This window comes from Peromyscus californicus, unplaced genomic scaffold, assembly GCF_007827085.1.
Source record: "Peromyscus californicus insignis strain IS unplaced genomic scaffold, ASM782708v3 Scaffold_11__1_contigs__length_118956290, whole genome shotgun sequence".
NCBI classification, from domain to species: Eukaryota; Metazoa; Chordata; class Mammalia; order Rodentia; family Cricetidae; genus Peromyscus; species Peromyscus californicus.
In genome coordinates this window covers 90,805,779-90,827,570 of record NW_026294402.1, presented here as the reverse complement: position 1 = coordinate 90,827,570, position 21,792 = coordinate 90,805,779, and the positions used below count along the sequence as shown (strand labels likewise).

The 21,792-nt window shown below is 39.6% G+C and overlaps 1 protein-coding gene across 4 annotated transcripts in view; it reads left to right on the top strand.

The window, feature by feature from the left end:
- Nucleotides 1-21,792, top strand: part of Rasa2 (RAS p21 protein activator 2) — a 119,850-nt gene that overhangs the window by 77,467 nt on the left and 20,591 nt on the right. For 3 of the 4 annotated variants that reach the window (XM_052717482.1, XM_052717511.1, XM_052717492.1), the window contains exons 14-17: nucleotides 2,397-2,520; nucleotides 4,628-4,734; nucleotides 11,452-11,535; nucleotides 21,088-21,165. In XM_052717482.1, coding sequence (XP_052573442.1) covers nucleotides 2,397-2,520; nucleotides 4,628-4,734; nucleotides 11,452-11,535; nucleotides 21,088-21,165 — 393 coding nt within the window. The remainder of the gene's footprint in view (nucleotides 1-2,396; nucleotides 2,521-4,627; nucleotides 4,735-11,451; nucleotides 11,536-21,087; nucleotides 21,166-21,792) is intronic. The other variant, XM_052717502.1, reaches the window with a different exon arrangement.

Sequence of the window (21,792 nt, the reverse complement as noted above, 5' to 3'; positions counted from 1 at the left end):
TACAGCATGTATGACAGCAGTCCAGAAGAGGGCACCAGATCTCATTATAGATGGTTGTGAGCCACCATGTGGTTGCTGGGAATTGAATTCAGAACCTCTGGAAGAGCAGTCAGTGCTTTTAACCTCTGAGCCATCTCTCCAGCCCTAGTCTTAAATTTTTTAACTTAGCATTTTAATTATATATGTGTGTTTGGAGGTGATGTGCACATGAATGCAGGTGCCAGCAGAGGCTTAAAGAGGACATCAGATCTTCTGGAACAGAGCTACAGGCAGTTGGGCTGCCTGATATGGGTGCTGGGACCTGAGCTTGGCTTCTTTGGAAGCTGATCTTGTGTTAGCAGATATTATAGATAATAATAGGTTATGTTATATTTTTGTACATGTTTAGAAGGCATTTTGATCATGTTAACCCCTTTTATCCTCTTTGTTCCCTCTCCTACTGATCCATTTCCTCTTTCCAACTAGTCCTCCCCTTCAACTTTTCTTTCTTTTTTATTTTTTAATTGTGAGTATATTCGTGTGAAAATATAGTGCTGTGGAATCCAGAGGCTTTGAATTCCCTTGAGCTGAGGTTATAGGCAGAAGTGATCTGCCTGACATGGGTGCTGAGCACCCTGGGCTTCTGTGAGAGAGCAGTGTGTGTTCTTAGCTGCCAGAGCCTCTCTGACTGCCACCTTTACTTCTTTCTTAAGGTTTTGTTTTTAATTATTGACCCTTCTTTTCTACTTGTGTGTGTGTGTGTGTGTGTGTGTGTGTGTGTGTGTGTGTGTGTGTGTGTTGTTTCCGTGTGAGTTCATGTATCCTAGTAAGTTTACTTAGGGACAGGAATTGAGGGGTTAATTATAGTAGCATAGACAACTTACCAATAGTTACAACACCAATAAATAAATAAATAAAATGTTTCTCCTTCCCCCAGCAACCCCTTATTGCCTGTAGATCCTTAGGGATAGGTAGGGACTTATATAAGCCTCTCCCCACTCCATGACAGACAGTTGATGGGCCTGATTTCATATAGGTCTTGTTCTGTTGATCATAGCTACTGAGAATTCAAGAGTGCAGTGGCCATGTAGTGCTCAAAATACTGTTAGGAGACAGTCACTCTTTCCTCCTAGATTCTTTCTGTCCACTCTTCAGTGATGTTCCCTGAACCTCAAGGGAAGTATTCTAGATAGCCCATTTAAGGCTAAGCACCTATTCTCAGGTGACGAAGTCACCTATTCTCAGCACTGAGCCTCTACAGTGGCTGCCACCCACTGTAAAGAGAAGCTTCTCTGACCAAAGCCAACAGCAGCACTAGTTCTGGACTTAAACAGAAATATTTAGAAGATCATTTGATAGGCATATCTATTTAGCAAATCAGCAGCAGTAACTTCCCCACCACACCGCCACCCTTACCCTAGCCATGGGTTTTTGGCCAGGTTTATAGTGTCAAATGAGAATCCCCTCCTGTGAAGCAGGCCTCAGATCCAAATCAGAGAGTGCTTGTTTATCCCCAAACAGTGATGCCCTTGTTGCCTGACAAGTCAATAGTACAGTACACAGGGTTGCAGCTGAATAAATTCTTTTTGTTTGGTTGGTTTTGGGGTTTTGTTTGTTTGCTTGTTTGTTTATTTGTTTAGACAGGGTTTCTCTGTGTAGTTTTGGTTCCTGTCCTGGCTCTCACTTTATAGACCAGGCTGGCCTCGAACTCACAGAGATCCACCTGGCTCTGCTTCCCGAGTGCTGGGATTAAAGGCATGCACCACCACCGCCCGGCTCTGAGTAAACTCTTAATGGCAATTCTGCATTAGCAGCCTGCATTACACCTTCTAACACTGTGAAGGCTGAATAACGGGGAGAAAATTTCTAGACCAGAGCACATGATGTCTTCAGCAGTAGGGTCTTCCCATCTAGTTCTAGTGAGCAACCAACAGTAGTGACAGTAACCTCTAATAATAATGGATTTAAGCTGCAGCTAGTTACAACCTCCATTCTGACTATTCCTTTCAGGTCAGACTCATCGGACTAAGTGACATAATGATTCTAGTTGAGACTGAGAAATCTATAATTATGTTGGGGGTCACAGGTTTTATATACTGTAGTATAAACTGTGTTGCAGTGTACTAATGGTGCCTATCATGAGTTCTTTCCCTGGCTTCCCTCTTTATTGTTTTGTTAGCTGTGCTTCTTGTGAAAATTATTCCTATACTCACCTGTCTAGAAAGTCTGAATTTATTAAATTAAGTCAGAATGTTGATTGCCTTTTTAACTGAATGAACTTGGAGAATGGAAGCAGGCCTTTAGAATACTAGATGGCCATCGTCTAATAAATCTCATATCCATTACTTTTTTTCGTAAAGACTATTGAAGATGTGTGGAAGTCAGAATCTTAGTGTTTACTTTGTTAAATTCTGCAGGAGAATCTGCACTACTATGTGGACAAAGTATTCAATACAATTGTAGGATCAAGTGTGAGCTGCCCCACTGTGATGTGTGATATCTTTTATTCTCTGAGGCAAATGGCTACTAAGAGATTTCCTAGTAAGTGCCTTGATAATACTCAGTCATACCATTTCTTTTTCTATATTTTTTCCTACATGGTGTTCATTTGGTTTCTGTGAAATGTTTGTGCATAGGTCCAGTCTTCTAGAAGTTTTTCAAAATGATGCTAGCTTCTTTGTGAGACTTTATGGTTTATTTTTCCTATAATTTCAGAACAGTGCAATCCATTTTATTTCAGTATAATGGCAACTTTATATAAAGTGCAAATCAAAATCATTAGTTTTAAGAAGGAAAAGTTTGGATCTATAAGATTTTCTGTAATATATAAGTAAGCCTTTATGTACTACATATTTAAGAGCCTGTGGAGTACATAGGAGTACCTTTGTTGTACCGGTTGTTTTCCCATTTGCCTATATTCAAACAGTAGTAATCATTAGTTTCATACAATTGACTAGATTTGACAGCTTGGGAATGCTGGAGAGATGTTTTTATCAAAAATAGTCTTTGGCTTTACAAACACTTGTCCCAACATACATAAGATTTTGAGGTACATATATCAAGAAATCATTGTGCTTAATTTTGCAAAATCAGCTATATTAAGATTTTTCTTGGAAAGAATTTATAAAGCTATGAATTACTACCTCTTATTGTTAGTACTTAGTTCATTTCTATTACATAAATAAATTTGCCAAAGCCCATTGCAGATCTGCCTAACAGAGGGGGAGGCATAGATAGGGCAGCTACCTGTTAATAATCAGGTTTATCTAGCTGCATAAAACTGTAAGTTAACTTTTTTAGCCATCCAAAGAGATTTTGTTATTTTATTATGTTTGCATGTATCTGTCCCTGTGTTTAACTTACCCAATACTAAAATAGTATGGCTGAGTTGTCTAACTTATACATGAATCAGGTTTAGGTCTCTTGGCTAGTTATAATAAAGATACAAAACATTTAGCTTTAATTAAATATCTTTAACCTTCATAATCAATAGAGGAAGCAGAGACTTGATCCTGCATACATAAAGATGAAGTGCTGATTGGATTCTATCTTCAAGTAGTGAGCTAGATCATAACCGTATTACCTGCTTGCTAGCCTGTCTTGTCTTTTACTCCTAACACTGTTTGAGGCCATGCCCATTGGTTAGATGATGAAACTGAAGTCTCATTTGTTCTTACTACCTGGAGTATAGATAGTATAGATAGGGGCAAGCAGTCGAACAGTGGACAGCTTGGTGGTGTTCCCTGCTGAGTGATTTATAAGAGGTAAAACTCACATCAAATCTAGAAACTCTTTCACCCACCACCCACTTCTAGCATCTGGTTGTCAGGTTAGTTGTTGACTCCAGTCTGAACCAAGTACTGAAGATGAGTGAGCAGTGCTACAAGTATCAGTGCTACTGCAGTTCATCTGCAATTTTATGTAAAATATTGGTAGCTTTTTAAGTTGTTGATGTTTCTTTTTGTGATAAATACCTGGGAGAAACAATATAAAGGATTGATATGGTTCATGGTTTTAGAGCTTTAGTCCAGCATCGGCAGGATCCATTGCCTTAGTCAGACCTGAGGCAGCAAAACACTGTGGTGGTGTCCTGCAGCCGAGGAGGCTGCTCACCTCCTGCCAATGAGGAGGGAGGGAGAGGGAGGAGTGAACCGGGGCCAAAACACATCTTCAGAGACATACAAAGGTGGGTTACTGGTCTCCTAGGCATTTTGCATCCAGTAAACTAGATATTCAAAGTTAACCATACAGATGGCCTTTGATGTCATCAAGAGTTTTAGGGTGAATCTGAAACAAAATTGTACAACTGAAAGCTACTTTTTGGTATTGAATTTGCCACTGGGTAGTGCTGGATACTGCTTTTATTTTTGTTGTAATTTCAAGACTATATGAAGAAAAGGCTGTTTTTCAAATTAAAAAATGTTTCTTTAAAAACATAGCAACTTTGCCTTTCATTTTATTTGTTATTTTAAGTTACAGCATTTTTTTCTTTTAGTTTAGCCACAATCATTAGTACCATTTCACAAATTCAGTCTTTACTTTACACATTATTTTCCTCTTTCCTACATAGTTTACATATTTTTTTACTTTATTGTCTTTGGTTTTTAATTAGTGTTTTGCATGACGTTTCACCGTTTTATCCCTGCAGATAACCCTCATGTTCAGTACTCTGCAGTGACCAGCTTTGTGTTCCTTCGTTTCTTTGCTGTAGCGATACTATCACCTCATACTTTTCATTTGCGACCTCATTATCCAGTAAGTGTTTGTTCCTCTCAAGCTTTATTCCATTTTTATTTTTAGTAAAGTGAAGAAAAAATAAACCACTTATACTGCTGTGCTAAGACTTTTCACCAGTGATAAAATGCTGATGAGGAGGGAGGTGTCTCGGGGTTTCCCACTGCTGTTCTGTACGTGTGATTTTCTATAATACAAGTGCCGTTGGTCCTTAGTTACAGGATGGTGGTAGTGGTTTTGGCTGGTTGTTAACAGACCCTTTCCTGGTTTATTATAACAGTTTATTTTTTATTTTTATATTTTGAGACAGAATCTTATTACATAATCCAGATTGACTTTAACTTGCAACAGTATTCCTGTTTTAGCCTTCAGAGTATAAGCACGCCTGTTACACCCAATTTATGATAGTTTAATCATGGGAATATTTTTAAATCTGAGAAATTTGAAAAATGAAATTCATTTTTCCAAACTGTATAGGAACCTAACTTATTTGATATCTGTAGCTAGAGTTTTCCTGCCTGGCCCACAGTCAGGGCAAATCTTTGTCACCCACCAGTCCCACAGCCGCTCAGACCCGACCAAGTAAACACAGAGACTTATATTGCTTACAAACTGTATGTCCATGGCAGGCTTCTTGCTAACTGTTCTTACAGCTTAAATTAATCCATTTCTATTAATCTATACCTTGCCACATGGCTCGTGGCTTACCAGCATCTTCACATGCTGTTTCTCATCGTGGCGGCTGGCAGTGTCTCTCTGACTCAGCTTTCCACTTCCCAGCTTTATTCTCCTCCTTGTCCCGCCTACACTTCCTGCCTAGCCACTGGCCAATCAGTGTTTTATTTATTGACTAATTAGCAACACACTTGACATACAGACCATCCCACAGCAGATATCTTCATATTTTTGCTTTCTATTCACTTAAGTTATATCAAAATATAAGATTAAAATTCTTTAAAGCATGTAATTTATTTCTGAAGTTCTATTCAGTTACCTAAATTTAAATCTTCTTTGCATATATACTTTTAATATTTTAAAGTTTCTTTTTTTAACTTATTTCTATATCCTTCTCCATACAGCATATCTTAATCACTCCTTAGCTTTTTTTATTCTAAATACTTTATACTCTTAATGCTTTTAGCTGCTAATTTGTATAACAGATAAGAAGAAACATTTAGTGATTACTTTGTACCAAGCTTTGTTTTAATCACTTTATATGTTTAACTCATTTAGGTCATCCTAGTCACTGTAGGAGTAAATTATTTTATTAACCCCATGTACAGGTAAGGAAATCAACATGCAATACTTCTAGGCCCACATATCTAAGGCAGTATGATTGGATCCTACCCAGTTTGAACTGGATTTCAATGGGACTCGGTTCAGTCTCCACAGTCTGTAAGCAGACTGGTGTTCAGACACTTACACAGCTGCTGTGACAGTGCTCAGTGCTGGAGATACTGGAGCATCTTGACATTCCCTACCTTAATGTACTTACAGGCCATCAAGTACTGCACTGTAGGGAAGACATGTAGGCTTTGCAGCTGAACTGGATTCTAAATGCCCATACCTCCCCTAGATAGCCTCACAGTGTTAGCTGAGTAGAGCCATGTAGCAATAGCAAAAAATAATATGTTCTGTGTAGCCCCTGTCCTTTTGTTCACGGGGCAGTCTTTTCTGTGGCTGTGTTTAACTAAAGCTGTAAAGACCTGAGGCAGTGGAAGCTTGCCAGCAATATAAATAGTACATATTAACAGAACTCCCATTTCTAAACTTATGTCTCTGCCTTGTATTCAGACTTGGAATTCCTAGATCAAATGTTGAAATAAAATCCCTCTAACCACAAACACTTTAGGTCACTTTTCATGAAGTTTTATTATTCCAGTTTTTCCATCTTTTCTATTGGTCCCTTTTTGTTGTGTGTTCCTACCCCCGCCACCTCAGTATCTCCAGCAGGTCTTAAACCATAGCCCTTCATTTGAAAGAAATTTTGAAGTAGTGGGAATAGAGAAAGCACATAACATTATTTAGTATAGGTGATTTAGGGATGAGCACAGCTACTTCTGTTAGTCTAGAACTACTTGCATAAATTTAAAGCTAACACTTGATTAGAACCAAATAAAAAGTATGAGTAGATGCTACTGTACAAGCTGAGAATACAGAATGATCTCAGAGAACTGAGAGTGATGATAATATTGTCATGTATTGAAAGTTACAAAGTAATTCAGGATCAAACGTTACTAAATCTTACATATAGAAATTTTTTTAATATTAAGAAACTAGAAGCTAGTTTTAGAGTAAACAATGGTACATTAAAGAACAAGGAGCTAAATAATCATAGCAAGGACACTAGATATGAGCTGTTCTTGCTGAAAGACAGATTCAAGAAGGTATGCGTGTGCACATATATGCGTAAACAAGTAACTATTTTTGAAAACACTACTTTTAAAATATGGAGGAGCTGGAGAGATGACTCAGAAGTTAAGAAAGCATACTGCTCTTGCAGAGAACCCAAATTCAGTTCCCAGCACCTATATCAAGCAGTTCACAGCCACCCATAACTCCAGCTCTAGGGGATCTAACCCCTCTTCTGAATTTGAGGCACTTGCACCCTGGTGTGCACATGCCCACATACATATACATATGCACATAAAAAATAAATTTTCTGTCTTAGGGTTTTTATTGCTGTGAAGAGACACCATGACCACAGCAACTCTTAAAAAGTAACACATTTCATTAGAGTGGCTCACTTAGAGTATTAGAGGGTCAGTCCATTATCATCATGATGGGGAGTGTGGCAGTGTGCATGCAGATGTGGTGCTAGAGCTGAGAATCCTACATCTTGACTCAGAGGCAACAGGAAGTCAACTGACTGTCATACTGAGGGAAGCTTGAGCAAGAGAGACCTCAAAGCCCGCCCCCACAGTGACAGACTTGCTCCACCAAGGCCACACCTCCTAATAGTGCCACTCCCTTTGGGGTCCATTTTCTTTCAAACTACCACAATCTTTAAACAATAAAATTTAAAAATACAAATAATGAGATGGACTAAGGGCTGAGACTGTAGTTCAATAGTAAGGCATTTACCAGGCATCTGTGAGACTCCACATTGAATTTCTAGTACTGGCAGAAGAATGGAACAAAGGAAACCTTCACTTGAATTGCCTTGGCAATTGTTTTGTTTTCTTTTTAAAATACAGATTTTAGGAACATTGACTTGGTAAACCAGTGCTAAAGTTTCATAAAGGAAAAATTGGACTATTTTCATTATGCAAATCTCTCATTCTTTCCTTGATAACTCCTTTTAAGACCCTCCCAAGGCAGACCTCTTTAACCTGTTAGTTTTGTTTTCTGTCTCTCATATATATCTGTAATACCCTGTGCACTCTGTCTGTCATGGCATTTTTATATTCTGTTCTAGTAACATCTGTGTATAACCTCTGAACATAGACTGCCAGTGCCTCAGGGGCAAGGCAGGACCTTTTCCAAATATGTGTACCCAAAGCTCATGACAGTTTCTAGGACAGTCACATGCTCAGGGAGTGTTTAATTAATAAAGATGGTAGTTCAGAGAAGGAGCTCTAAGTTGAGTCTTTTTCTTAATGGGGAAACAGATTCATGATTTAAATATAGGGGAGAGGGTGAAGGCTTTGCTGCCTCCAGGTCAGACTCCCAGGGGATTCAGAAGAACATCTTTAGAAAAGGTAATGAGCACAGAAAAACTGCTCTTTTGAAAAATTATAGCAAACCTGTGATGTTATTTTTTTGTAGACCAAAGACAGTCAGATGGTACCAGTTCAATAAGTCGATATAAGAGGGGAGGAAAGGAAAATGTATGCTAAATTATTTTGAATTGAAAAGTTCAACATTATCGGGGACTAGGGGGGTCCAGCCCCTCGATAGTCCCCTCCCAGGGTCCGGGAAGAATCTACAACCAGCTGATAATTAATCTTTGATGAAAAGAAATGAATCTATGTACACGAAACTCCTTAGTTCATTCACTTTATTATTCTGTGATAGTTCTCTCTGCACAGCTTCTATTCTGCTCTCATGTCTAGCTCCTTTCTTGCCTGATTTCTCTCTATATTTATCTACTGTCCCCTCTAGGTTCTATCTTAATTCCTTCATCTAGTTCTGTCCCTTCTAAGTTCTCATCTATCTAGTTCTTTCCGCTATCAGCTCCTCTCCCATCTCCTTCTCTCTCATCTGGCTCTTCCTCATCTTGTTCTTCCCATCCGGCTCTTCCTCATCTTCCATCTCGTTCCTCTGGTACTCTCTTCTAGCCCTTCAATCTAGTTCTTCCCCATCTCAGTTTGTTCCTCTCAAGTTCTTACCCATCTAGTTCTTCCATTCTCTTTTCTCTTCTCCGTCCTGTGCCCTGTTAGTCCCAGTATATATAAGGGAGGGTCCGAGTTAAATTATGTAAAGCTATTACTTAACGTCCACCTCTCCTAGGCAGTGTCTCCTTGTGGAATTTACCGTAAGTCAGGAGACTTGCAAGTGGGATGTTATCATTGTTATCCTCGGAAGTTGGGCGCCCACCTGGGTGGTGTTTCCTGTAGTCCTTGAAAGTGGCTAAGGGAGATAATCTGATTCCAGAGAAAGCCTTTCCTGAGGCTGTTCTCCAAATACCTGGAATGTGTATGTCCAGAGAGTGATCAGTCTACACTGTTAGTCCTTCTTAGGGAAAAGTCAATTGGGAAAACTATGAAGGCACACATGATTTTCATAACAGAAGACAGCTGATATATAACAAGCCAAGTAATACCAAAAACTCCTTGGGATTTGGCTTCCTCTGGAGGAGTTCCCTGATTCCTCCAGGTAGTGACTTTGCCATAACCAGCTGAGTTCTTATGATATATTCCTGTGGCCTGCAGCACAACATTGCAGTTGAATTTAATAAATATTACCTAGCGTTTGCTGAGTGACAGTACCAAGTTGTATACTGGATGCCAGGTGATGAAGGCCCTAGGTACAGTAGACGGTGAAGGAAAATTTTATTATAATCTCTGTGTAGATGGTACCAGGTAATCAAAGCAGCTAAATGACATGATTGTACAACAGAAGCCATGGTTGTGTGGGTCTAAACAAGCTTGGAGTGGTCTGGAATTGAATAAAATGGGCATTGTTCCCTTTTGCTAGTTCAAGAAAAAATAACCTAAACACTGAATTTAAAAATAAAAGTCAAATCTAAGCCGGGTAGTAGTGGTGCATGCCTTTAATTCCAGCACTTAGAAGGCAGATGTAGTTGGATCTATGAGTTAAAGGTTAAATCCTGTCTCAAAAAACCAAACCAAACAAACAAAATTAAATAGAAAATTCTTGTGAAATTTAATTCAAGTTTAATTTTACCAAAACTTTAAAGAATGTTACGCAGTAGGGACCTCTTAGAGATAGTATGGAATCTTGGATGCTCAATCTAAAATATTTTTGGATAACTATAATTTATAACTTTTTCCAGATATATTATATTAATCATATACCAGATATTACTACTTCAGATTTCTTCATTGGTCGTTTCATCCCCACCACATTGATTGCCTATTTTCAATGTTGGGATACTAGAAACTAAAACAATATGTCTCCTTAACTAAATTTCTTAGATATGTCTTTTGATAATATAGTTTACTGTGGTAGGATAGGTAGGTAGATTATATAAAAATGGAGATTGGTAAGAGTTTATCAGGCTGTACACAGGGAAGCAGGTCAAGTCACTAAATTAAAAGTAAATTATACCTCAGTTTAAAAGGAAAAGATTGCAGGGCAGTGGTGGCACACACACCACTTTAATTCTAGCACTTGGGAGGCAAGTAGACCTCTGAGGCTAGCCTGGTCTACAGAACAAGTTTCAGGATAGCCAGGGCTACACAGTGAAACCCTGTCTTTAAAAAAAGAAAGAAGGAAGGAAAAGATGAAAGACTCATGGGAGAACTCTGTTCCTGTCCATTTTATTTATAACTACTTCTGTCAGGTGGACAGATCTGAAAGATAGCTTGTATAACAGACCCAAATAGTTACCTTCTGGTGAGATCCTGTGTCAGTGAGGTGACTTCATTGCCTGCTCTGAATTTGGATTTCCCTTCCACCTCCATGGTGGCAACAGTTGATTGCAAAAGTCCACTTCTTCAATCTGCTTAGAAGTAGACTGAGCACAGAAAGTTGGAAACACCCATTTTAAGTTACATGGTAGAAAAAAGTAGATAGTTCTGATCTTCCAAAAGTGAATAAAATCTATAGTGTGATCCAGTCTTATAGACCACACAAAGCCATTAGATACAATTGATTAAATTATGTCTTTCAAAGGGAACAAGTCAGGTCATTAAATCTTTAATATGTCTTTTTTTTTTTTAATGGTACTGAGGATGGAATCTTAGGGCCTCTACTACCGAGCTGTACCCTCAACCCTCGTTTTACTTTTTATTTTGAGACAAGGCAATCACATTAAGTTGCCTAGACTGAACTTCAATTCACTTTGTAGCTTAAACAGGCCTGGAGTCTTCCTGTCTGAGCCTCCCAAGTAGTTGGGATCACAGACCTTCACCACCAGCTTCTTTAGTCTCTTAACCCCTAAGTTCTGTAAGTTATCCTAGGTTTAGCTACATTTTAACTATCTTAGTTTGAATGAACATTTTTTAGCCACTATTTTAGAGCCGTATAGTCTATTCACTTCATTTTGCTTTTTATATAAATTCTACTTCTTGAAAAATTAACAAGAATTTTGGTCATTTTTACATTTTCTAGGATACACAGACAATTAGGACATTAACTCTTATCTCAAAAACCATACAGACTTTGGGAAACTGGGAAAGTCTATCCAGAAGAAAGGTGAGTCTATAATTTTTTTCCTTCTTTTCATACTTAATAAATTTTATTATACCAAGGTGCCTTCTTCACTTACCTCCTATATTACAAATAAAGCTGAAGAGAATACTTATTCAGATGCAATAACTGTTTGTTAGTAGATACTCTATTTAGTCACCTATTGAAGGAGATGGTGGTACTTAACCTGATATCCCAAAGTAAGGAGAGCAATTAGGAAGGAAAGACACAGGCACAGTTGAGTTATCTGATGGTCTGTGCCATAGTCACCTAACAGCTTTGAAAGAAGTCTCCAGCTGCAAGCTGAATAACTCATGGAAATATGTGACTAGCTTGATCCCTTAGCTTCAAAATATAATCCTATCATTTCTTAGTGCTCTACTTCAGGGCTTCATAAACTTCTCCACTCATGAAGCCTTTTCACCCAAGAGGTGTTTATGCAACCTTACGTAGACAGATATATAAAATCGCTACAACAAATCAAACATTTACTGATATTAACTTAGTTTAGCAATTTGAAATGCCCAGCACCCAGTGCTGAGGAGAATTTTCCTGTCATTTGCTTCTGTAGCTGCTATCCTGAGTTTTTACTTAGTTTGAGATCCAGGAAGAAAAAGGCCAAAGAGTAACTACCATATTCACAGCTGTGTCAGGCTTTGAGAGACCTTCATTGCTCCTCAGTCCCTCTCTCATCAAGAGTGTTCAGCAAAGAGGAGGGAAGAGCCGTGTTCTGATTGATAGAGTAACTATGGTCACTGGCTGTGCAAAAGAATAGGCTTTCCTGGCACTCAGCCGCAGGCCCAGCATGAGATACCTTTGGTTATCTGCAGCTGGAAACTACAGAATTGAACCAAACCTGGTCATGATCAGGGAGGGACTGAGCATGATGCACCACGTGCTGCATGGGGAAAGCTAAAGACTGACCGCTAGTGCCTGCTAGCCATGACCCTGGAACAGTCTGGGTTCGTTGACTTACTGGTGTGTGAGACAGAGGTTGTCCCTTGCTGGAAAGTATTCTGGAAGTGCTCTGGAACAAGATCATGGATGTGAATGTGAAGGTTCTAGCCCTCCTGCTGCCCCACATGGAGAAAGTTAAGGAAGCTCCATGGTCTGGTCTCCTATAGTTGCTTATGTGCCAATACCAAATCTGAGTCTACAGTACAGGTGAGATAGCACTGTGGGACCTCTGTAAATCCTTAGTTGCAGAGCTGGCTCTGAAGGCATCCAGGTGAACTACCATGAGTAATTAAGACTGATTAGCCAAAAAAAAAAAAAAAAAAAAAAGCCGGGCGGTGGTGGCGCACGCCTTTAATCCCAGCACTCGGGAGGCAGAGCCAGGCGGATCTCTGTGAGTTCGAGGCCAGTCTGGGCTACCAAGTGAGTTCCAGGAGAGGCGCAAAGCTACACAGAGAAACCCTGTCTCGAAAAACCAAAAAAAAAAAAAAAAAAAAGACTAATTAGCCAAAAGGAGAAAACACTGCCATACTTGCTATCTGACATGAATGAAATCTGTGATCTAAGAGGTTTGGGGAACCAGAGGAATGTGTAGGGATTGTCCTTGTGCTCTCTGGGAGTGGGCTATATCAGCCATGGAACAATGTAGTGGCCAGCTTCTTACCTACTCTGTGAAGAGAAGAGAGTAGAGTCAAGGTCCTCGATGAAAACAGGGGAGTTGGTAGGGAATATGGAGGCTGGAAGCCTTATGGATCTTGCACAGCTTGCTCCTAGAAACCTAACTGGGATAGTGCAGGAATGAAGAAATGACAGGTGTACATACAGAAAGGCTGAGATTGGGTGAGCTGTGTTTGATCTGATGGAGGGCACCTACTCACTAACCAGTGAACTAAATCTAACCTTCATTATGTAAAGCAGGGAAGGGGAGGGGTTAGCTAGTCTCCATGTGATGTCTCTGTAGGGGAGCTGTCTCAGGCAGTAAACTTCTGGAGGAGGAAGTTATATTTGGTAGTTTCTGGTTTTAGATAAAGGTCAATTACTCCTAAACACTAATACTTGGATCAAAAGAAGGTCTTGCCATTTTGGGGGGTCTGAGGCACTAGGGTCTTTGACATGGCTGTGCTCTTCTCAGTAATACACATTCACACAGCATCTACTCCTCACAGTACAGTATGTTTGAAGTTCTAGGTTATGTAGGGAAACTTGTTGAAGAAAGATGTATGCCATTTTTCATCTGTGATAAACATGTTTAGACACTTCTAATCTGGGCCCATTCCTGTTTGCTAGTGACATGGGAGCAGCCCCTGTGACCTAGAGGCCTCACCCTTACATTATTGCCCCTTATTACTGTCCCTCATCTCTAAAGGTTTTTATCTTTCTCTACCTGCTTTTTTCCTTTCCTATGGAACTGGAAATTGAAGGGCTGGGCTGTAGCTCATTGGTAGAACCAACCGTTAACTCTTATACATCAGACCCTAGGTTCAGTCCCCACTACTACTGGAAGTGCTTTGCCAAGAATTGCCACAAACATCACACCAAGCAACAGACCTCACAGAAGAGAGTGGGATGAGAGAGAAAGAGAGCAGGCCATGATAGTGCAGGCTGGGGGAAGATCATGGATATGAAGCATGGGCATAGTGGTGATGTGGAAATGTGTCACATTGCCCTTTAGTAATGATGTGCCACATTGGCCTTCAAGCGATGACATGGTTTTGGCACTGAGTCATTGAAGGCAGGGAGGAACTTGGTTCTGGAATGTGGGCAGTTCCTGAAATTCCTCCCTTTTGTTTATTATAAAAGATGAGGAAATAGGAAGGGGTGACTGGTGAGGTAAAAGTGAGGACACCAAACTCTTTAGACTGCTTCCTCTTGTCTGGGGGCATTGACATCTTTGGGGGCCCAAGAAAGCTGGAATGCTGGCCAAAGCCGGGAAGAGCAAGTTGTTTGACATGCTGTCCAGGCTCTACAGGGCCATCTAGGGCTGGGGAAGTGCAGGGTGCATTGGAGCAGTTTGTAGTCTTTAAACTGGTTTGCTGGAAAACACACACACACACACACACACACACACACACACACACACACACACACACACACACACACTAGGGACTGAAGGTAATATTAAGGAGTTGAGAGGGAATTTTTTTCTTAGGTTTACATTTGAAACTTTTAGGCCCATGGTCCTGATAGTTGAGGGAGGGGAGTTCCAAGACCAGGGAAAGTGGAGGAGATCCCACTCTCAAGAATAAGCAGAATAGGCAAGTGGGGAAATGCAATTTTGATTGGCAATACTTATCTGGAGTCCATTTGACCTTGAGAGGTGGATTCAAGTCAATTCCCTGAAACTTACAAGAACTTTTTTTAAGTTCACAAAAAGAGATAAGTTAGATATGTTAGCTGTTAGCATTACCACTCTTTATAATCTGTACTGAAATCCACATTGTAGGAGCACCTTTGTGTCATAGTAGAATCTTGGGGACCCAAAAATGATTCTGGGTTAAAAGCATTAACAGTGTTTCCAGAGGGCTGGATATGTAGATTGGATAGAGATGTTAATGTTAGGGTCCTGGAGAAGTACCACAAAAGACCACCATCCACGTATGTAGTCATCAAGAGTGTTTTTACTCCAGCATGCTGGGGCCTGCCATCTCACACAAAGGCAAACATCGAAGACCCCGAGAGGGATATGTGGGCTCCTTTTAAGCATAGCCAAGGGGAGGTCCTAGAACAGTTAAGTCATTTTAGATATGATTAGCTTAAGCAAGTGGCAGTCATATTAGTACATTTTAATTGGCTAGGGTTAGTCAGGGGCTGGTTTAGGCTATAGCTTTTCCATTTGGGGGCAGGCCTGGACAAGTGCCAGGCTCTGTCCTTGAGCTGCTTATGGAAGCTGGCTAGCCTAGTATGCACTGACTGTGGGGGCTGGCTCAGTGGCCCAGGCTTGATGCGTCCTATCTCCTTGTCCCTGAGGTAAGGGGCACCAGTGATTAATTGTCCTTTTTTTGTGGCTCTCTCAGAAACTGTTTGCTCTGTCTCAGGAAACTGAAATTGAAGCCTGATCTCTAACAGAAAATTGAACAGCCTGTTAGGGCATCTGTTCAGTTCTCAGTTTTTAGCACAGTGAGCACTTGTAAGTCTATACTTAGAAAACAACCAAAACAAATTTAAAATCTTCAGCTTGTGACTATGATAATAGCTGTCAGTGCTTACCAGAGCTAGATTAATAGCTTATCAGAACTCCATTGGTTAATGTTAAACTCTGAATTTTTGAAGTCTTAATATAACAATAGCATAGAGAGGGAAAGAAATCTGTAAGTTTTTATTTTCACATATAGAAATCTGAAACATTTTTCATTTTTACATATACCTTAAATCACTTTCTACACTGTTACAAATTGAATTTACACACCTTAAAACACTTTTAGACCTTTATAACTTGCATTTACATATCTTAAAACACTTTTTTAGACCCTTACAACCTACTTTAGCTTCCATATCTTCAGACCCTACATAAACTATACACTTTTTTTCTATCCAATCATTTACCATGAGACATAGGTGGCTGATTACTGAGAACAGAACAGTCATTGTAAAGCAAGTTCCTTTAAATAAAGGAATAGTAAAAAGTTATATTGAAATCTGTTTTGTGAGCTTATCTCTTTTCAGAGTCTGGTAGCAAGGTAAACTGTGTCTAGACCTAGTAGTAGCTCTAGGAAAGTGAGGCCTAAGGCCTGATTTTCACATATAAAGAGAACTGAGAAGGCAACTGAAAGCCTTGGTTGCTGCTGCTAATCTGAAAAACACCATCAGGTTTGAGAAGGATAAATTTCACCAGATTAAGCAGGAAGTACAAGCAGTTCCCAAAGTTATTAAAAATGACAGAGACTTACTGGCTACCTGGACAATCACCCTAGGTTCCTCCGTGGTAATCTTGATTCCACTGCAGGCAGAGGTCCCAGGGTAGTGTCAGTCTTAGGCTTCCAGGCCCAGAAGATCCAACAAACTTTCCTGTGGAGGAGGAATTTGGGTGACTGGCCTAGCTTGTCTAGGCAAAGCAGGACAGTCAACTCTCCAGCATCCATTGTTGGACAGGCGTCTGGCAGCGGGCATGGTGAAGGGTAGTTTTTCACCCAGTGGCCAGTTTTGCCACATTTAAAGCAAGCTCCAGGTGGAGTTCTTCTGTACTCTATCATCTTCTTAGGGCTGCTGCCAGGGCACTTCTCTATATGACTGGAAGCTTTTACTATTTTTCCTGCTCCTCCCTTCCATTAAACACCTTAAATGTCATATTCAACAGATCTCTGAAAAGTTTTGAGGGCCATTGTCTATTAAGTGTATCTAGACTAAACAAACGTTGCTTGTTTTTAGTTAACTTGTTTTAGGTTTAACTTTGAAAACATAAACAGGAGACTTAATAAAGTTTATTCCTGTAGTTAATTACATTAGTACTTAGCATGACTGTAAGTGTAGTTATGACACAAAGAATTTGGTCATTTATAAGGTGACTGAATATTAACTTGAATGTCTTAATTATCTGTTAACAGTTTACAATAAATAAGTCAGTAGCTTTTATAAGATTAGGATTTTTACAGCCTTATCCCTGTTAAGTTTGAGCCTTAAAATTTGAGTTGAAATTTTAATTGAAGATCCTTTATCATCAAAATAAACCATAAATGCAGTAAACTTTGCTTTTATAGTGCACCATTATAGAGTAGTACAGTTGCTTGTATGACTCAGTTTATCCAAATAGCTAAAATTTAACAAAGTGAGCAAAGACAAAGAAGCTAGACAAATACTACTGTGACCCTGAGTACACTGTTCAGTTGGAACTTTCAGCTTGCTCCTGCATGGTCTGAGAAGCCCCATCTCTCTTTCTCTTCCCTCCCTCCCTCCTTCCCCCCTCTCCCTCCCTCCCATCCCCCCCTCTTTCTCTCTCTCTCTCTCCTCTCAAAGCCCCACCCCACCCTCTCAGAGAATCACCAACACAGAAAAGGCACCAAAATGCCCAGTTCCACATTCTTAGTGGCTGTTCCAGCTCCTCCCTTGAAGTTGTTAGCAGCTCAAGTCCCTGCCTAAAGCATTCAGTTTTTGACCATACTTGGGCACAAATCCAACTTGTGGCAGACACGTCATCACCCCTCTCCTACAGGCTATATAACCTCCCTGCTTTAGTTCAGGTAACTTCTCTGGCCTCAACCTGTGGAGCTGGAGGACTCAGCAGGGAGTTGCTTTGCTCAGATAAAACTGTTCTTTTACTTTATCAGTTTGGCTTGATCTGGCTTACTGTGTCAGCAGAGAAACCTATTATCCAGGTATAGAAAACCTATTATTGTAAGAATTTATAAATGTTATTAATCAAATTTACCTTATTTATCAAACATACGTTATTTATCCAAATTTTCTAGAAGCTTAGTGTTGAACAGTTAGCAAAGACACAAGTAATTAGAATACATCTTAAATCAGCTTTTGCTAATCTGAGTAGACCTTTATAACTTTAAAATTTTATTGCAGTATCAGTGTATTCTAAACCAGAATTGAATCACGTATATAGTATGTTGTAGCAAATCTAACCTTAAATTTTTTACCATCATATAAAAATCCATACCAATCCCAAAACATTTTGGAGACTTGTTGTTGCTTCCTTAGTCTAAAAAGAAGATATAATAATAAACCGTGTAGGAGTCCAAGAAAACACTGAAGGAAGATCTCAGACTCAGATAGTATGAAAGAGCAAAGGGCATTTATTTACCAGCATATACAGGGTCGTTCACCTGTACAAAATGGCGACGACCCTGAGAGGAGCATGCAGGCTCCCTTTAAGCACAGTTAGGGGAATTTTAGAAACAGTTAGGTCATCTCAAACATAATTGGTTAAGCAGGCAGCAGTTATATTAGTACATTTTTTGATAGGCTGAGTTTCTAGTTGTTTTATCTTTGGACATATTTGGGCAAGTCTGGGCTCATTTCAGGGATTACAGAAACTGTTGTTTTTTTTTTTTTTTTTGGCCACTGTCTTGTAATACTGCAGGGCTGAACAAGCCTTGTGCATGTTCTCTCTTATTCCTGTTGTCAGGGTTCTTTGATTAATAGCCCTCTGTTTAAGAAACTGAAACATGTTTGCTCTAAAAAAAACCCTGAAACCTAGATCTGGTTGTAAAATGGGAGAAATTTGGACCTCTCAAGCTCAGAAAAACTGGGAAGTTTTACAGTTGTTGACTCTGTGACACATGGTCTTTTTTTTTTTTTTTTTTTTGGTTTTTTGAGATAGAGTTTCTCTGTGTAGTTTTGGTGCCTGTGCTGGATCTTGCACTGTAGACCAGGCTGGCCTCGAACTCACAGAGATCTGCCTGACTCTGCCTCCAGAGTGTTGGTTTTAATGCGGCGCTTTTACTCTGCGAGGAAAGGTCACAACGCACAACAAAACCCATTATCAGAGCAGAGTTTTATTAGAAGTGAGGAACAGAAGAGAGCGTGACCAGGCCTGTGGAAGACACATGCAGAGAGAGAGTGTGGGAAGGAGAAGGAGAAGAAGAGGGAGAGGAGGTGTCTGTGTCCCACTTCTTAGGGATTCCCCTGCACATGCATATACGGGTTTACGGAGCTACGCCATGCATGTGCAGATTATGTGATCACGCTGAGCACGCAGTGCACGGATTTCATAGGACGTAAGGCGCCTCACTTGGCTACTGAACTGTGCATGTGCAGTCGTGCAGCTGGGGGAGTGGCCAGGAATCCCAACACTGAGTGCTGGGATTAAAGGCATTCGCCACCTCCACCACCTGGCTCCACATGGTCTTCTTAAGATTAGGTGGTTAAGTCATATGGCATGTACTCTTTTTTTTTTTTTTTTTCGGTTTTTCGAGACAGGTTTTCTCTGTGTAGCTTTGCGCCTTTCCTGGTTCTTGCTCTGTAGACCAGACTGGCCTCGAACTCACAGAGATCTGCCTGCCTCTGCCTCCCAAGTGCTGCGATTAAAGGCGTGTGCCACCACCGCCCGGCTTTTGTTTTGTTTTGTTTTATTTTTTTGTTTTGGCATGTACTCTTTAACCTTAGTAAAGATGGTTGCCAGCCATGTGGCTGCTTACATCTTGATGAGGTCATTAGCCAAGATGGAGGAGAGCAACATGGTTGCTATTTAAAAACATGTTTTCCTAATAGAAAATTCTCTTTTTTTAAATGGGAGTTGAATCTGAGTTACATACACATATAGAGTTGAATCCAATTTACAGCATCGGAGCCTACACCAGGCCTTACCTCCACCCCACTCCCACCCTGGCCCAGAGGAGATGGCTGTCATGCCACCTGACTATGTGTGGGCTGTTCGGTCACTAAAGGTAGCTCTTGTCAGGTGGATTTCCATTTCTTACTTGTCCTTTCAGACCTTTGAATAATGATGGCTTTTTACTTTGTATGCTAATTAAACCCTGTTCACTCATTTGTAAGTACATTTTCAAAATCTGTATCAAATTTTCATTTTTTGTCATATAATAATTATGCAAATTTATATATACAATGTGTTTTGATATATATTTATGTTGTATATTGGTCAAAAATATTTTTGACCAGTTCTTCATATATATAATCTTACCATTTATTAAAGACAAAAAACATATTTACATACTAATGAGATGAATATACTTGTTTATTTTCCTGTAAATAAATATTAGTTGAGTATGTGATATTGTAGGATATAGTTTTTCAAAGTTGACCATGTTTTGATTTTATGATCGTTCAGTTTGCATAAACATATAGTAGAGAAGTATATTATAGGAAGCTAGAAAGATGGTTCAGCGGTTAAGAGCACTGGCTGCTCTTCCAGAGGTCCTGAGTTCAATTACCAGCAACCACATGGTGGCTCACAACCATATATTAGGATCTGATGCCCTCTTCTGGCATAAAGTCATACATACATGCAGATAGAACTTTCATACATTTAAAAAAAAAAAAAAAAAAAGAACGTGTTACATAAACACACTGGCAGAAGTATATTTAAGACCATTTTAAAATTGTTGGAAATTCTGCCCTTATCTCAAGCCAGAATTTACTTAATGTTTTTTGGAGTTTTGTTTGGTTTTGGGATTTATTTGTAGTTTGTTTGTTTAGTGAGACTTAAGTCAGCAACTTAAGCAGTTAAACATTCTAATATAATAAAATCCAAAACTACTAATTTAATACAGGCTGACTGATGAAGTGGGAAAAGATTTTAAGTCTTTGTTTTCTGTAATTAAACTGTTATATTTCTGTTAGAGCAAAAGCCTTCCTATCTAGTAAAAATAGCTCAGTTCCTGATCTACAGTAGCCCAGAGCTGTGTGCCGAGGTCTCCAGAGAGCAGTGATTAGTGATGTGTGATGTGTTAAAGTGCATGGTGCAAAGCATGACCACGGCATGAGCAGAAGTAAGGCTGTAGTGACGTGGTACTGTGCAGCATAGGGGACACTGCCGAAACCAGCCCAGAGTCATGGTACGTTAGATTTTGAATTAGTTCTTACTGCTGTGCTTTCAGAAACTCTGTTGACACATTCCGTGACCCCTGGTGGAGTCACAACTAACAGTTAAGAAGCTGTGCATATTTAACATATACAAATCCTATGTTTGTTTTTTCATAGTCTCGCTCCAAAAAATCAGTCATGTGTGAATTTCTCAAAATGTTTCAAGAGGAGAGATATTTTACAGACGTGAAAAAGGTATGGTTGTTTTATTTTGAAAATAGGAAACTTTCTTGTCATCTAGCATAAAGAAATTAGCATCTCATTCTTCCAGTCTCCAATTTAATATATATATATATATATATATATATATATATATATATATATATATATATATATATATATATATTTAAACTGTCAATCAAGAAGTCTAGCTGGGCGGTGGTGGCGCACGCCTTTAATCCCAGCACTTGGGAGGCAGAGCCAGGCGGATCTTTGTGAGTTTGAGGCCTACAGAGCGAGATTTAGGAAAGGCGTAAAGCTACACAGAGTAAACCCTGTCTTGAAAAACCAAAAAAAAAGAGTCTAAAGCTGTGAGATAAGCAAGTCTTAATTAACAATGACTGCTCTTGCCATTGTTGTTGTAACTATACAAATACAGATTTCTAGGGGTAAGTTTCTCAACTGCAGTACTATTAACATTTGGGGCTGGGTAGTTCTTGATTCTAAGAGCTAGCCTTTACATTGTAGGATATTTAGCAACATCCCTGAATTAAATACCAGTATCATATCCCCAGTTTTGAAGACCAGAAATGCTTTTAGCTATTGCTAGATGTCGTCCAGAGGACAGAATTACCTCTGTTGAAACCTTTGGTCTAGGAGTAA